The 16,565-nt window shown below is 32.8% G+C and overlaps 3 protein-coding genes across 3 annotated transcripts; all 3 read left to right on the top strand.

Annotated features, from left to right (window-relative positions):
• The first annotated feature begins 302 nt into the window (after positions 1–302).
• LOC145791957 (putative F-box/LRR-repeat protein At5g02930) lies at positions 303–1,076 on the top strand. The gene has a single exon (XM_082872415.1). It carries the CDS (start codon positions 303–305, stop codon positions 1,074–1,076), a length of 774 nt encoding a protein of 257 aa, XP_082728541.1.
• A 7-nt stretch (positions 1,077–1,083) lies between these two features.
• Positions 1,084–3,171, top strand: LOC114297794 (putative F-box/LRR-repeat protein At3g18150). Its single transcript, XM_028242281.2, has 3 exons — positions 1,084–1,360; positions 2,054–2,236; positions 2,620–3,171. The coding sequence occupies exons 1-3, from the start codon at positions 1,193–1,195 to the stop codon at positions 2,683–2,685; spliced, it is 417 nt and encodes a 138-aa protein (XP_028098082.2). The 5' UTR covers positions 1,084–1,192; the 3' UTR covers positions 2,686–3,171.
• A 4,001-nt stretch (positions 3,172–7,172) lies between these two features.
• On the top strand, positions 7,173–12,090 carry LOC114297785 (F-box protein At5g03100-like). The gene is made up of 3 exons (XM_082870884.1): positions 7,173–8,240; positions 10,079–10,252; positions 11,683–12,090. Exons 1-3 carry the CDS (start codon positions 7,206–7,208, stop codon positions 11,761–11,763), a joined length of 1,290 nt encoding a protein of 429 aa, XP_082727010.1. The 5' UTR covers positions 7,173–7,205; the 3' UTR covers positions 11,764–12,090.
• Positions 12,091–16,565: the final 4,475 nt, after the last annotated feature.

Here is a 16,565-nt window from a genome sequence, read left to right as displayed (position 1 = left end):
AATTGTATAAATTAGTGTGTAGGGGAAAATTATGATTGGAAGTTGTGCAGCTGTAATTTTTGACTTTTAGTGAATAGTGATAACTTTTTAACTTTTTGAGTAATTTTTTAACTTTTTGACTTTTTTTTAACTTGTCAAATTTGACCTAATTTTTTAAAATTTCTGCAAAGAATTTCTTGTATTTTATTTTATTATTTAGTTGGATTAAATTGATTTTCCTGAAAATATTTTCCGACGTACCGTTTGGTCCAAACCCTCCTTTGTAGTTTGAGCAGTAGAAATGCAAAGCAGAGTTAAAAATCATGTCAAGACAAAGCCACACTTGTTCTTCCCAGCGAAGAAATGACGACGCATCAGCATCAGCATTAGCTTCAGCATCACCCATTACAGACTCAGGATGTTGCAGAAGGAAAATCACCATCGTCGATCGAATCAGTATGTTGCCTGACTCTCTCTTCATTCATATTCTCTCCTTCTTACCCACCATTGAAAACTCTATCAAAACCCATGTTTTGTCCAAAAGATGGCAATACCTTTGGACTACCCTTCCATCACTTGTTTTCCGTTACCGCTTTTACGAATCATGTGATACTAGTTATGAAAGAAATTATGACTTTATCAGATTTGTTGACAAAACCCTACTTCTCTGCAACTCTTCTATGCTTAAAAAATCCTTGCTTGATTTCAATTACGTGTCGGAATTCACTTCCAATATCAACTCATGGACTCTATTCACAACAAGGAACGCCGCCAAGGAGCTCCAACTCAAACTCCGCATTCCTGAGGATGACTTGTCTGAGGATGAACTCTTCGTGTTGCCACAGGAATTGTTTACCAATTCATCGTTCAGAGAATTGCGTTTTTCCATTTGCAATTTGATGCCTAAAGGAGTTGTTTGCTGGAAATTGCTGAAGACATTGCCAATTGGGTATGTCAAGTTGAATGATGGTGTGATTGACAAGATATTAGAGGGTAGTCCTGTATTGGAGAATTTAGAATTGTATTACTTTTATGGCTTCACTCATTTGCATATTAGCAAAGCAAGTCTGAAAATTTTGATCTTGAGAGAATTTTGAGATTTGATGGACATCTATGACGGTGACGGTGGAATATTTAATGAATTTTGGGACTTTGATTTGGAAATTTTAACTCCTAATCTTCTGTCATTGGAGATTTTGGGTTTTTAGGGAGCATGAATTGTCAGCTGGCAGACGTATCGGCTTTGGTTAACACTAACCTCAATTGCTACTTAACAAGCTATGTTCATGATGATTATGAATGGCACCAAAATGTTTTAAGGGGACTTCTTGAGAGCCTTGTTCATGTCAAGAATCTCACATTAGGTTCTTGGGCTTTAAAGGTTGGTCTTTCTTCAATCCTTTTTTTGATCAGTTGAAAGCTTACATATTTTACCTGATTATTGTTACTCATCATTGAAAATTCACCTATTTTCTGTGTCTAGAATCATTTGTTATATATTTCAAGAAATAAATCCTCGAATAGTGAAGGATTGTTTCTGTTTGCGACTTTGCCATTCAATTCATAAAAAAAATCTGTGCATGTTTCTTAAATTAGAAGGGTATAGTAATAATTAGTACGAACTGTTAGTCTATGGCATGGGTAGCGCCCATAGCGAAGTCATATTGCCAGCGTCTACAAATTATTGAAAAAAATGTTTTCTTTTCTTTCCCTAGTGTTCCTGCAGTTGCAAATGTTTTCATATTTTGCCCATGTTTTGCGCTTGTTTTTTGTGCTAAATTATACATATTATTAAAGTCCATTCTTGTCGATTACAAATCAATTTTATTATTAGGTTTCAACTAATCTGATCCTATCCTTTGTGGTTACTTTTGCTCCAATGTAAGGAGTGATTGTTTGTGATACATGATTTGAAAATTAAACTCAGCTGAAGAAATTCCACATAGTTTGTTCATTTTTTAAAACACAATATTTTTATGGTAAGGTTTGTGAAACAATCTGCTAGAATCTTCTAATTGGTTTCATCTTTTGTTTTTTAATAATTTGTTTTGCATTTTGCTTCTGATGGAAAAAGGTACTGTCAATAATGGAAATGAAAGGTTTACGTTCTCCACTGTCAAAGTGTGAATGTTTAACACTACGTACATGCATTGCGAAATCTGTCCTCCCTGGAATAGCAAGCCTCTTGGAAAGTTCCTCTCATCTAGAGACGTTAGTGATAATCTCAAAGTTCTCTTCGTGCCCTTCCCAGAAGGAGGTATGCTTTTTCATATCATTTCCTTAATTAATTTCTTTGAGATAAGTAAAAACAACTTTAATAAAGACTGGCTTTGAATCTTTCTTTATGTATTTTATCTAATAGTGCCAATCAATTCTATTCCTTAGTGATAACTAGAATTTGTTTGGGTGGTTGATTGTAGGAAGTGATTGATGAGTTATTTGTCTAGATTGGATGTGATTATTTTGAAAATACTTCTTTTTTTTGTTATAAGTAAATAAATTGTACTTTCCCATCATGTTACCTGTGAAGTGGAATTTTGAATCATTTCAATGAGTATAAGAAATTGATCGTTGCTAAAATTATGTTGACACCCTTGAATTTATGCATAGATTTCAGTTTATTGAATTCTTCATCTGCAGCGTTTTTGGAACAATCTCACCCTCACCCACGCTTTTGATGTTGACGGGGAGAACTGCTGGACATGACAAAAGAGGACATTTAAGTGTTTGATGTTGCTCTCAAAATAGTTAAGTTTACTCGTTCAAGTCAGAGATACTGTCGCGTGGACTTATCTGTTCTGCAATTTCTATTGAAGAATGCGACGGTGCCGCAAAAGATGTTTATCCATAATCCAGCAATCAGACGTGGCCTAAGGGAAGACAATACAGTGCCGATGGAACTTTTCCAAGAAGCTTGAAAGCTTTTAAGTTTTCCAAGATCCTCTCCTGATGCAGTAGTGATGTTCGATTAGTGAAATGGAAAACTCAAGTAATTCGCTTTCTCAGCGAAAACACTACTGTTTTTTCCTTTGATTATGATTTTGTTCTGTTTGACTTTTGAAGCAGGCTATACTTCATTGGATATTATTTTGTTTATATCTAATGGCAGAACTTTAGAAACTCTGTTATGTAGGGGTTGCACTTTATAAATTGTGCTATGCATGAAGATTATTTAAATTCACTTAGTTTTTTGAACCTGGACTTGTTTTGTTCCCTGGGAAGTTTTCAAACAGTGTCCAGTTGATGGTGATCCTAATTGTATTGTGCATTGTTAGGGGAAACTTTTCTAGAAGTGATGGGGAGTTAGTTAATAACACACTCAAATTTGGTAAATTAAAATTTGAATGCCTCAGACGAAATGCTAAGAAATTCAGCTGAAGAATGTACTTGTGGATGTAAAAAATAAAAAATAAAAAAATAATTCTATGATTTTGCTTGGACCTTCAACTTCTATTCCAATTTGGTACTAATTTCTTGAAAAGTGATGTCTGAGTATCTGGATTACGAAAGCTTTCGACATAATAGATAATAGGTTTATTATATGTTTACATATGTTTATTTGCTATTATATAAAGAGAGTTGAGGCTACCGAAAGTCTTCCTCCAAAAAATACTCCTGTATTGAATCTTTCTCTTGCATAATGCCAAACAAATTGATTTTTTTTAATAAAAGAATTGATAGTGAGAAAATAAACGGTTGATACAAAACTAATATGAACATGTTGTTATTATCCAATCGACTTAATTTTTTACACGGATAATGTGCTCGTTTGAATGGTTTTGATCATTGAGGTGGGACCAAAAGTGAGCCTGCTAACCGAATTGGATGGTTATTTCTAACTGGACACAAGCTGGACCCATAAAATTAGGGAATATCTGATCTTCATATGAACCAGATAGTTGAATTATCTTACCGGTAAGAGTGTGTGAAAATATTCAATTGGGCTAAATCTAGACATTTCATAACTCTTGCTAGATAATTACGCCATTTCTGTGTCTCTAGAATCATTTGTTGGTTTTTTTATGACTTAAATTCTCGAATATAAAGAATTGTTTCTATTTGTGACTTTGCCATTCAATTCATCAATTTTGTGCGTACTTGTTAAATTAGAAGGGTGTGGTAATAATTAGTATGAACCGTTGGCCTACAAATTATTGAAAATATGTCCTTTTTTCCCTAGTGTTCCCGCCGTTGAAAATGTTGATTCACAATATATAACCGACAAATATTGGTGGGCCAGATATTGAGATTGACTCATCTGAGTTAAAGAAAAGAACTGAGCTATGGCTTTGTCCATGTTTTGTGCTAAATGGTATTTACTAGTAAAAGTCCATGCTTCTCAATTACAATTAACCTTGTTAATGATTTTATCCTTTGTTTGCTCCGATGTAAAGAGTGATACGTCGTTTGAAAATTATACACTGACGACGAAATTCCACATAGTTTTTCCCTTTTCAATACACTATGTTTTTAGTTTAGGGTCCGTCAAACAATCTACTGGAATCTTCTAATTGGTTGCATCTTTTTTTGCTTCTTCTCAATTTGTTTTGCATCTTGCTTCTAGAATCTTCTAATTGGTTGCGTCTTCTTTTTTTGTTTTTTTAATTTGTTTTGCATCTTGCTTCTGATGGGCAAAGCTACCGTCAATCATGAAAACAAATGTTTTGCGTTCTTCACTGGCAAAGTGTGAATGTTTAACACTAGATACGGCAATTCGGGGATCAGTCCTCTCTGGAATAGCAAGCCTCTTGGAAAGTTGTTCTCTTCTAGTGACATTAGTGATAATCACATCTCCTTCGAACAACGAGGTGGTATGTTTTTCAATATTCTTTAACTTAATTATCTTCTTTGAGATATGTAAAGAATTTTATTTTAATCTCTCTGTATGCATTTTATCTAAGAGTAATGCTAGAGACTCCAAATATTCTATCAAAAGTTTTACCCAATGTCTCACATGGGTCCCACACCCATGTGACACATTTAGTAAAATTTTTGGTAGAATTTTTGAGGCCTCTAGCATTTTTGTTTATTATCTAATGCATATCAATTCTAGTGCTTTGTGTAGGGTGGTTGTTCGTAGGAATTGATCAATGAGTCATTGGAAGTGATTATTTTGAAATTACTCCTTTTTTAAAATGAAAAAAAAAAAATTGGATAAGTAGATAAATTTTACTTGCCTGTCATAAGATAAGAAGTTGTTCATTGCTACAATTGCTTGGACATCATTAAATTTATGCATAGGGCTTAATGGATTCTTCATCTGCAGGTTTTTTGGGACAATCTCGCCCACCTTTTCCATTTTGACGGGGAGAACTATTGGACATTACAAAAGAAGACTTTCAGTGTTTGATGTTGCATCTCAAAATAGGTTTACTAGTTTAGGTTTGAATTACAGTGGCTTGGAGTTATCTTTTGTTCAATTTCTATTGAACAATGCGAGGGTGTTGCAAAAGATGGTTATCAACATGCAAATGGCAGACGATATGGTGCGGATGGATCTTTTCCAAGCAGCTCAAAAGTTTTTAAGTTTTCCAAGATCCTCTCCCAAGTCCCAATGCAGGCGTTCCGTTCACTTAGTTGGGATTCATATCAAGTTTGATAGAACTAACGAAAATGTCATAAACAGAAGCAGAATTTAGATAGTTTAATTATATTGGGCCTTCCAATTTTTTTTTATACTTTTATTTGTATACTATATTTAAATTCACAGCACCCTTTCAATAGTACTTTTTTTTGTTTTTAAAAGTAATTATTTATTTCTATTTCTCTCTTTTTCTTTATTTAGTTGATAAATATATATTTCTTTCTGTTTTCACTCTAATTAGTCTTTTATTTATTTTTTCTTTCAGTCTTTTATTCTTTTACTCACTGCAAAACTGTACACACTCTTTTATCATAAAAAAAAGTTTAAGGTAGCGTTTCATTCTCTTTTAAAATCATGATTTGAATCAAAAAATTTTAATTTTTTTTTCAAAACTCATAATTAAACACACAATTCAAAAACACTTTTTAAAATTCTATTAAAAAAAAATCAAAAAAATATTTTTTTTTGTTTTGTTCTTTGAAATTATTTATAATTTTATAATTTTTTCTAAAAATGTTTTTTTCAAAAATATATTTTTTTTTTGAAGAATTTTTTTTTATTTTTTCAAAAAAAGTATTTTGTTATTTTTTTAAGTATTGACCAAATAATTTGTTATAATTTAGATATATATGTGCAATCCAAAAAATTTAAAAATTTAAAAATTAAATATTGAAAAAAAAGTATATATTTTTTAAAAATATACTTAAAATATTAAAATTTAAAATAAAAATTACATATTTAAAATAAAAAATATTTTTTAAATATTTTTTAAAAAATGCAATACATTTACATCGCACATTAAAAAAAAATATTTACAATAAAAAATATTTATTCTAAAAAAATGAAAAGCACGAAAAAAATAATGCCATGAATGAAACAATCTTAAAAGTTTGTATACGCAATCCAATTCTTTATTCATTATTATTTTGGTAATGAATAATGTTATATGCACTAATTAATATATTAATTAATATATCAATTGATGATGTAATATAATTTAAGAAGTTTTTTATATTTATAATATGATTAATGAGTGAAATCAATAATAATGTCATAACTAGTGTTAGCATACTAATTGGTGCATATAGCACCATCATTTTGTAATAGATCAATTATGTGATAATAATTTTAATTTATAACTTTTTAGTAAGTCAGTGAAGTTTAACTCAATATATATTAATTTGTTTTATTAATTATTTAAAGTGTACAATTGCTTTAATTTTTAGCACCAAAAACATAAAAATCTGTACTAATCTAAAAGCTCTCCTCGATTAGACAAATTCGTGGAGATGAACAGATTATGATCTGTATTAGTAATTTATAAAAAATGAGTTAGGCTAGGATTCTAAATAAATTATTAAATTTTTTTGTCAAATCTCTTACATGTATATGAGATCTACACACATATGATTTGTGTGAATCTCACGCCTATATAAAAAATTTGGTAAAAATTTGATAATTTTTTTTTGAAATTCATAGCATTTTTTTCTTATAAAATTAAGATTGAAATCTAATAAATAAATAAATAAACAATTATTGAGAATTTATTATGTTAGGGTAGTCCAACCGTAAATAAAAACTCATTGAATGTTGTGTGACATTTGAGAAGCCGGTTGAGCTTTTCGTCTTTTGTAGTTTGAAAATGATGTCAAGGCGAAGCCAAATGTATGAAGAGCACAGTGACTCCAGCGACCACGTCCGATTGGCGAAATTGCCGAAGACTTGCAGCAATAGAACCACCGTCGTCGATCGAATGAGCATGTTGCCAGACTCTCTACTCATTCATATTCTCTCCTTCTTACCCACCATCGAAGACGCCATCAAAACCCATGTCTTGTCCAAAAGATGGCAATACCTTTGGACTTCCGTTCCATCACTCCTTTTCTCTTACCCTGATATCGGCTCTGATATTTACTACAACAGACTTGTTGAGTTTGCAACATTTGTTGACAGCACCCTAGTTCTTTCCAATTGTTCTAAGCTCAAGAAATTCGTGGTTGAATTCGAATACGACTCGCGTCTCTTTTCCAATGTCAATTTGTGGATTCGATTCGCAACAAGGAATGCTACTGAGGAGCTTCAACTCGATTTATACAATGCCACAGAAGGTTTGCCCGAGGAAGATCGTTTCGTGTTGCCACAGCTTTTCTTTACCAATTCATTCTTCACAGAATTGCGTTTTTCTTTTTGCATTCTAGTTCCTAAACGAGTTGTTGACTGGAAATTGCTGAAGAAATTGTCAATTGGGTATGTCAAGTTAAATGATGCTGTGATTCAGAAGATATTAGCCGGTAGTCCTGTATTGGAGATTTTAGAATTGTATTCCTTTTATGGCATCACTCGTTTGCATGTTACTAAACCAAGTCTAAAAAAATTGATCTTGAGAAAAGTTTGGGAGTATAAGGAACAAGAAGAAGTTGGAATAGATAATGAACATAACTCTCAGTTGGAAATTTCAGCACCTAATCTTCAGTCATTGAAGATTTCAGGTTCTTTAGGGAGAACGAATTATCGTCTGGCAGACATATCATCTTTGGTTGATGCTACCCTCGATTGTTATTGCACTAGTTATGTTGATCATCATCGTGACTATGAATGGTACCAAAATAGTTTAACAGGACTTCTTGAGAGCCTCGTTCATGTGAAGAATCTCACATTAGGTTCTTGGGCTTTAGAGGTTAGTCTTTCTTCAATCCTTTCATTGTGGCAATTAATTCTACATATTTTAATTGATTATTGTGTCGTTTCCTTTTTAAATAATGTATGCTTAAGCTTGCCAATAACATTGGTTCTAAATGTTTGTTATGTAGCTCTTTGTTGGAGATTATACCATTTCTGTGTCTAGATTCATTTGTTATATTTTAAGACTCAAATTCTTGAATAATGAAGAATTGCTCCTACTTAACTTTGCCATTCAATTCTTCAATTTTTATGCATGTTTTTTAAGTTAGAAGGGTATAGTGAGAATTAGTATAAACCATTGGTCTATGGGATGCTTAGCACCCATAGCTAAATCATATTGATAACGTCTATTGAATAAATTTTTTTTTTCTCTCTCTTGTTATCGGAGGAAATATCATTTTGCCTCTCAAACTTTCATGTGTTTTCAATTTAACCCCCATACTTCGATTAATATCAATTTTACACCCAAACTTTTGAAATTTTAATCAATTTGGCCCCTATCGTCAAATTTCGTCTACAATTAGATAGAATGTATTGATATGAAATCAAAATTCATTTGAAATTTCATTTTATTCCCTAAACTATACCTTAAATATCAATTTGCCCCCCAAATTAAAAATCAATTTGCCCCACCACATCCGTATATTTTGTCCAATTGTTGACAGAATGTGACGATAGAGGCCAAATTAATAAAAATTTCGAAAGTTTTGGTGTAAAATTGATATTAATTGAAATTTGGGGGTCAAATTAAAAAAGGTGTAAAAGTTTGGGGGGTGAAATGATATTTTCTCCTTGTTATTGCAATTGCAAATGATTATATATATATATATATATATATGTTGCCAAGTGGTTGATTCAAACCCAGATTTAATTGATTAAGTACATTGCAATTCATACCATGATATAACCAACTAATATTGGTGAGGCAAATATTGAGTTCGAGTAAAAAAAAAAAAATCCCTTAACTATGGCTTTGTTCATTTTTTGTGCTTCTTTTTATGCTGATGATATTTAGGCCTTGTTTGGGAACTAGCCCGTTTAGTCTAAAAGTCAAAAAGTTATTTAAAAAGTCAAAAAGTCAACAATCGATACTAAAAAGTCAAATATTCTCTTTTCTCTTTACTTTTTGCCTATCTTTTTATAAAAAGCCAAAAAGTCATCCCAAACATACTAGTTTTTTTTAGCTCATATTTTAACCAAATAGTCAAAAAGTTACTCCCTCTGTCCCAAAATATTAGTCCCTTATTTCATTTTTCATTGTCCCAAAATATTAGTCCCTCTTCAAAAATCAAGTACAAAAATAATATAAATTTCTTATTTTGCCCTTCTTTTAAATTAATAAACAATATAAAAAGTACAATTATGACATTGATATTCCCAAAAAATATACTATCAAAAGGGTAATTTTGGAAAATCAACTTTTTTAAAGTGAAATAATTGTACTACCAAAAAAAGTTGGATTCTTCAAAAGGAACTATTATTTTGGGACGGAGGGAGTACTAAATTAGCATGTTCCCAGACGAGGCCTTATTAGTAAAAGTCATTCTTCTCAAGTACAATTAACAGTATTGTGTTTATAAGTAATCCAATCCTTTGTGGTTACTTCAGTTTTGTGTTTCAATTAATCGGATCCATTGTGGTTACTTCGCTTCCATTGTAAGGAGTGACATGGTTTGAAAATGAAAAAGTGATTAACTGAATTTGCACATAGTTAGTTTGCTTTTTTAATACACACAATATCTTATTGTAGGTATGTCAAATAATCTTCTAATTGGTTGTGTCTTGCTTTTCATATTTTTGTTTTGTTTCACATCTTGCTTCTGATGGGGAAAGGTACTATCAGCAATGGAAATGAAAGACTTGCGTTCTCCACTCTCAAAGTGTGAATGTTTAACTATAGATACGCGTATTGAGGAGTCAATTCTCCTTGGAATAGCAAACATCTTGGAAAGTTGTTCTCATCTAGAGACATTAGTCATAACCATGTCCCCTTCCGGCCAGTTTGTGGTATGTTTTTTATAATAATTTCCTTAATTATTTTCTTTAAGATAATGTAAAGACTCCATCAAAAATTGGTTTTGAATCTATCTTTATGTATTTTATTTGGCAATGCCAATCAATTGTAATGCTTAGTATTGATGAGTCATTCCTCTAGATTGTAAATGATTCTATTGAAATTTTTCCCCATTTGTTTGTAAGCAAATAAATTTTGAGTGAATAATATCTCACTTTATCCCGTTATGGTTTGGGGTTTGTGTGGATTGCTTCCTTATCATTTGAAATAACCACATAACCCCCATGTAAGCCTGTTAATGGATCGGATTTTATCTGAATTTGATCTGAATTCATTCCAAAAATCCAAATTCGTTTTTAAAAAAATTTGATTCGGTAATTCAAATTCGTTTAATCCAATCAGTAAATGGACTGGATATGCAAAAATCCGATCCAATCTGATTAAGAATCTGATCTGATCCTGGCTGCCATTCACCTTCACAATCCTATGATTCATCAAATAATTATTCTCTTGTGTGATTCATCAAAGGAGGTATTGGATGAATGTGGTGCTACGGGATTGGGTTGGGTTGGGTTGAATTATGGATTCTCTTCTCTTTTTTTTTTTTTTTTTTATCATGAATGTGAATTATGAGTTTGCTGAATATATATATATATATTTGTACAAGGCTGCAGAAATGGGTATGCAGGGTGGGATAGGTTTGGGGCAGCGGTCTTTAGTGAGGGATCGTATATCCTTGGAGTATAATATTAAAAGAAAACTCCATAACCATGGCTTTTGCTGTTAAGAGGAAACATAATTACACAGCTAACAACAATATGGAGTTAGATTGAATGGTGCATCACAGCTTTTTTAACATGATCAGATGCAAAGTGCTTAATAATATAGCTTATCAGTCTATGCAATCCCATTAGAACACATTCTGGATTTGAAGCATGGTTGGGTGGGTTGATGATTTGGGTCTGTGTAGGGAGCAAAGGAAGAAGAAAAGAATTGGCATGTCTGTAAATTTAAAAATGTGTAAGGGCATTTTTTGTCTTAAAAAATTGTTTTATTTACACCCAGTCTCAACAATAGCATGTGAATTGCAGTTACTTTGGGTGGAAAATGTGACAATGTGTTTTAGTCTACAAACCACATGTGAGTTATGTGTTTTTTTTTGCAAATGATAGGTAGGTTATCCACACATGGGCAAACCATAAGGGAGAGAGAAATGAAATTTGCCCTAAATTTTATTTGCCCATCTTGTTTACGGTTTCAAAATATTCTCTAAATGACATCTGATTTAGAATTTGAATCGTTTCACTGACCGTAAGAAGTCATTCTTTGCTAAAATTGTGGTGTTAAACTTATGCATAGATTTCAGTTCAAAAAAAAATAAAAATGATGCATAGATTTCATCTTAATGATTCTTCATCTGCAGTATATTCGGGACAGTCTCACCAACGATTTTATGCGGAGCTCTACTGCATATCACAAAAGATGGATTTTGAGCTTTCGATGATGCATCTGAAAACGGTTAAGTTTGCTGGTTTAAGATGGTATTACAGTGACTTCGACTTCTCATTTGTGCAATTTTTGCTGAAGAATGCACTGGTGCTGCAAAAGATGGTTATCAAGGTAGGCTGCATACCACAGAAGGAATGCTTCCAAGCAGCTCAAAGGTTTTTAAGTTTCCCCAGATCCTCTCCCGATGCAGTAATTATGTTCCATTAGTGAAATGGACAACTCAAGTAGAAACACACTTTTTCTTTTCCTAAGATCATTTTGTTCTGTTTGTCTTTTGAAGTAGCATATTATTGGAAGTAGCATATTATTGGATGTAATTGTCTAGGGGACGCACTTATAAACCATGCTATGTATGAAGATTATCTAATTTCACTTGGTTTTTGAACATGCATTTGTTTTATGCATTTGTTTTTGCAAGTAGTGTGGAGTTGATGTTGATCCTAACCGCTTGGGGTGGTTAATAACTAACACTAAAATCTGGTAAATTTTAAAGTCTGGACTGAATAGTAAGATATTTGACTGAAGAATGTATTTGGAACATGTTTGTTTGGTTGGACTGAATTAGATAGGAATAGTATTCATATAATTATTAGTCCTGAGATTAGCAACCAATTTGAAAATAATTATAAATTAATAAGAAATTTTTTAAATACATATATATTTTCATTATTGGGTCCCATTATAAAATTTTCCATGTATATATTTTTGTTTTACAACATCCACTTGGATTGGATGTAATTACTCCTAATTTAAAAGATTCCTCGATTAGACAAATTCGTGAAGTGAAGATGAACAGATTATGATATGTACTAGTAATTTATAAAATTAATATTGAAATTAAAAATATATATATTGAGAATTTATTTGGTTGGTTAGGGAGGGGAGTCCAACCAACCGTGGATTAAAGGAAAACCCATTCTGTTGGGTGTAATTTGAGAAGCCGATTCGTGCACTCCTCCTTCCCTCCAAAACCCTCTTTTGTTTGAGGCAGTAACGTGCAGCAGCAGCAGCTGCAGTTAGGGTAGTTCATGATTCGGTTATGGTCAAAAAAATTTTACTTCGTCATTCGTTTGTTGAATTGATAGATTGGAAAAAAAAAATATTTGCATCCGTCTGTCGGATTGACAGAGGGATGCGAATCGGTTTAACGGTTTAAACTTTTATAAATTTTGAATATAATACAATAACTTATCAATATTTTTTTTTTGGATAACAATCAAACTCAGCATAACTAAAATATTATCAAGTAAAATATCAAATACCAATAATAAATACATATAAGAAAACTATACATTATCAAAATTATTTCATTATTTTTTTTTATTCAAAAACTATTTAATTTGATTTTTTAAAAAATAAAAAAATTAAGCATTATATTTTCCACACAAAAATACCAAATATTAACACTTGTCATTTGATAAAAAGATTTCCAAATTGAAAATAAATTGAAAACACAACATAATATTTAAACTCTATTTCAATTAAAAACACAAACAGAATATCTAAATATATTAAAAACACAAAATCTTACAAATTATTGGGAGTGTTTACAGTTTAGCGGTTTGGTTGCAGCCAAAAGAATTTCAAATCTGTTATCTGTCCAAAACTAAGCAGATTTAAAAAAAAAAATCAATCTGTAACCGTCCGCTCATCATCACACATCCGTCCAAAATACGACGAATCAGCTCGGTTCAATCAATTTAAGTAGATCAAAATATCCGCTACCCACTGAGTTGAGATGTACTTTAAGTTGATCTAATAATTCAGATTTGACTATTTAAAAATAAAAAAATAATAAAACAAATTTAAATTTGAATTTTTGCCTAAATTTGTACCGTTAAATCAATTAAAGTACATCTCCAACTCCACCGTTGCCGGTAGGGAGACAATAGAACTCCACCGTTGCAGGTAGGGAGACAATAGAGAGCCCAGTGAGAGGATCTCAACTCCAACCCCGTGGAAAATCATGTCAAGACGAAGCCACGCCTCTTCCCTCGAAGAAATCTCGACAGTGATGACGACGACTAAATACGCCATTCTCGTAGAAGAAGAACAGTGTATGAAGAATACACTTACTCCACTGTCGATCGAATCAGTATGTTGCCTGACTCACTACTCCATATTCTCTCCTTCTTACTACCCACCATCGAAGACGCCATCATAACCCATGTCTTGTCCAGAAGATGGTAATACCTTTGGACTTCCCTTCCATCACTCCTTTTCTGTCTTCCTTATTCGCACGCTGATGATTAAAGCCACAGACTTTGTGATTTTGTAGCATTTGTTGGCAAAACCCTAGTTCTCTGCAACTGTTCTAAGCTTAAGAAATTTGTGGTTGATTTCAATTAGGAGCCGCGTTTCGCTTCCAATCTCAACTTATGGACTCACTTTGCAACAAGAAACGCCACGGAAGAGCTTCAACTCCAACTCAACGATGCTGTGGACAAATTGTATGAGGAGGATCGTTTCATGTTTCCACAATTTTTGTTTACCAATTCATCCTTCAGAGAATTGCAATTTTCTTTCTGCAATGTCACGCCTAAAGGAGTTGTTGACTGGAAAGAAATTGCTAAAGAAATTGTCAATTATGTTAAGTGATGATGTGATTCAGAATTGTATGGCTTTTTTGGCATCACCTGTTTGCATGATAGTAAAGCAAGTTTGAAAAAATTGATCCTCAGAGGATTTTGGGGTAATGAAAATAACGTTGGGTTAGAAATCTGGGCTCCTAATCTTCAGTCATTGGAAATTTTGGGTTTCTTTTGGGAGGAGGAATTGTAAGCTGACAGACATACAGGGTTTGTTTGGTTTATGTTTGTAAAATAATTTTTGAGATAAAAAGTACAAAAATTTGTTTGGTTTGTCTTTTTTTGGAAATAGTTTTGAAAAATTATTTTAGAGAGAGAATTTTGAAAAAAGTGATTAATTTGATGTCTATAAGAGTGAGTGATTTTAGAAAGTAAGTAACTAAATAAAATTTTGAGATTTTTTGAAAAAATTTGTTTGATTTGATTACTCTTAAAAATTTATTTGTTAAGAATTTTTTTAAAAAATTTTTCTTAAAAACAAATCGAACAAGCCCATCATCTTTGGTTGACGCAACCCTCAAATGTGACTTTACAAGCTATGATAATGATGATTATGATTGGCACTAAGATTAATTAAGAGGACTTCTTGACAGCCTTGTTCATGCGAAGAATCTCACGTTAGGTTAGGTTTGTTAATGGATATATTAGATTTATGTGTTGTTTGTTATAACTTAAAAAAATTAAAAAGTTAAAAAGTTGTTATCTTATTTATAAGTCATACTATCTTATTTAAGTTACATCACCTTTCTATCACATCATTTCAAACTCAACCTATATTCAGCCCATATTTTATAAAAAGTGAAAAGTGCACTTATTTAGATCATTCCAAACAACCCCTTAGCTTTATAGATTTATTTTTTATCTCCTTGTATTGTAGATATAGATTATCTTTATCTCTCTCTATCTCTATGTCCTTGTATCTCTATCTCCTTCTATATTTATCTAAGTTTGTGCCTATAAATACAGGCTCTCCTATTGTACTATATTCATTTTCAATATAATACAGATACACGTTTTCCATATTTCTTTCAATCATTCTAACATGATATCAGAGCTCTAAGTTCTACACTTATAGCCTTTTTTTTGTGCTTAGTCCCGTGCACTGTGGCACTACAGCATTCATTCCATCACCCATACACTTTGTTATTTTTGTTCCAACACTACTTCATCGTTATTTTCAGACGATTCCAGTGGCCGTAATCACAAACTTGCAACACCATAATATTAGTCTCTTCCAAACAATTCCAGAGCTACTAACCATGCTCCCAAACAAGCTCAGATGCGCTCTCACGCCCCACTTATTGCTCGACACGTCATTCACAATGCCACCAATATCTACATGCGCTACCACATGCCGATTGCCCGACGATCACACTCCACGCATCTGTCACGCGCGAGTCCCTCTGTTTCTGTCATCGTTGACGTCAGCCCTAAGCGTGTCAGCACTACAGTACGCTGCACGCTTGCTACTATCATGTGCCGCATATCCTCCTGCTAACGTGCACCATGCATCTGCTGACGCCTCTGCTACTATCGTGCGCCACGCACCCTCCTGTTAACACGAACCGCGCACTTGCTGAAGTCATCCAGCCCTTGTTGACGTCATCTTTGCACACCAGACCTCTTTCCTAGCTATTTTCGACCTTCCAGACTCACTAGTACACTCTATTTTGCCGATTTTTCCTCCTATAGCACTGTTTTTCTCTATTTTACATCACCAAATCACTGTTATGGATCGTCATGATGCTTCCCATCCAATCTCTGTTATCCTTGACAGCTCCAACTATATGTTATGGGCCCAAGCCATGTCCGATTTTCTGAAAGGGAAGAAACTTTGGCGCATTATCATTGGGGATGTAGTTCAACCATGAAAGAGGTTCATGAAACAATTGCCACATATGCAGACCGTTTAAAAGACTGGGACAGTAAGAATTACCAAATCATCACTTGGCTTCGGAATACTTCTGTTACCGCTATTAGTTTACAATTTGGTCATTTTCAACTTGACTCCATGACTGCTCCTGCCAAAGACATTTGGGATTTTTTGACAGAACGTCATCAGACTACTGGTCTTGCTCATCAGTAACAACTTCAAAGTCAACTTCATCATCTACATCAAGAGCCTGGTTAGTTTGTTAATGATTTCCTCTCTTAGATATATTCTATCTGGGACCAGCTCGCTCTTTACGAACCTGCCTGGCCTCATATT

Source organism: Camellia sinensis, chromosome 5 (assembly GCF_055761805.1).
Source record: "Camellia sinensis isolate YWXY chromosome 5, ASM5576180v1, whole genome shotgun sequence".
NCBI classification, from domain to species: Eukaryota; Viridiplantae; Streptophyta; class Magnoliopsida; order Ericales; family Theaceae; genus Camellia; species Camellia sinensis.
The sequence above is the reverse complement of the archived record's forward strand: the minus strand, read 5'-3'. Positions and strand labels throughout refer to the sequence as shown.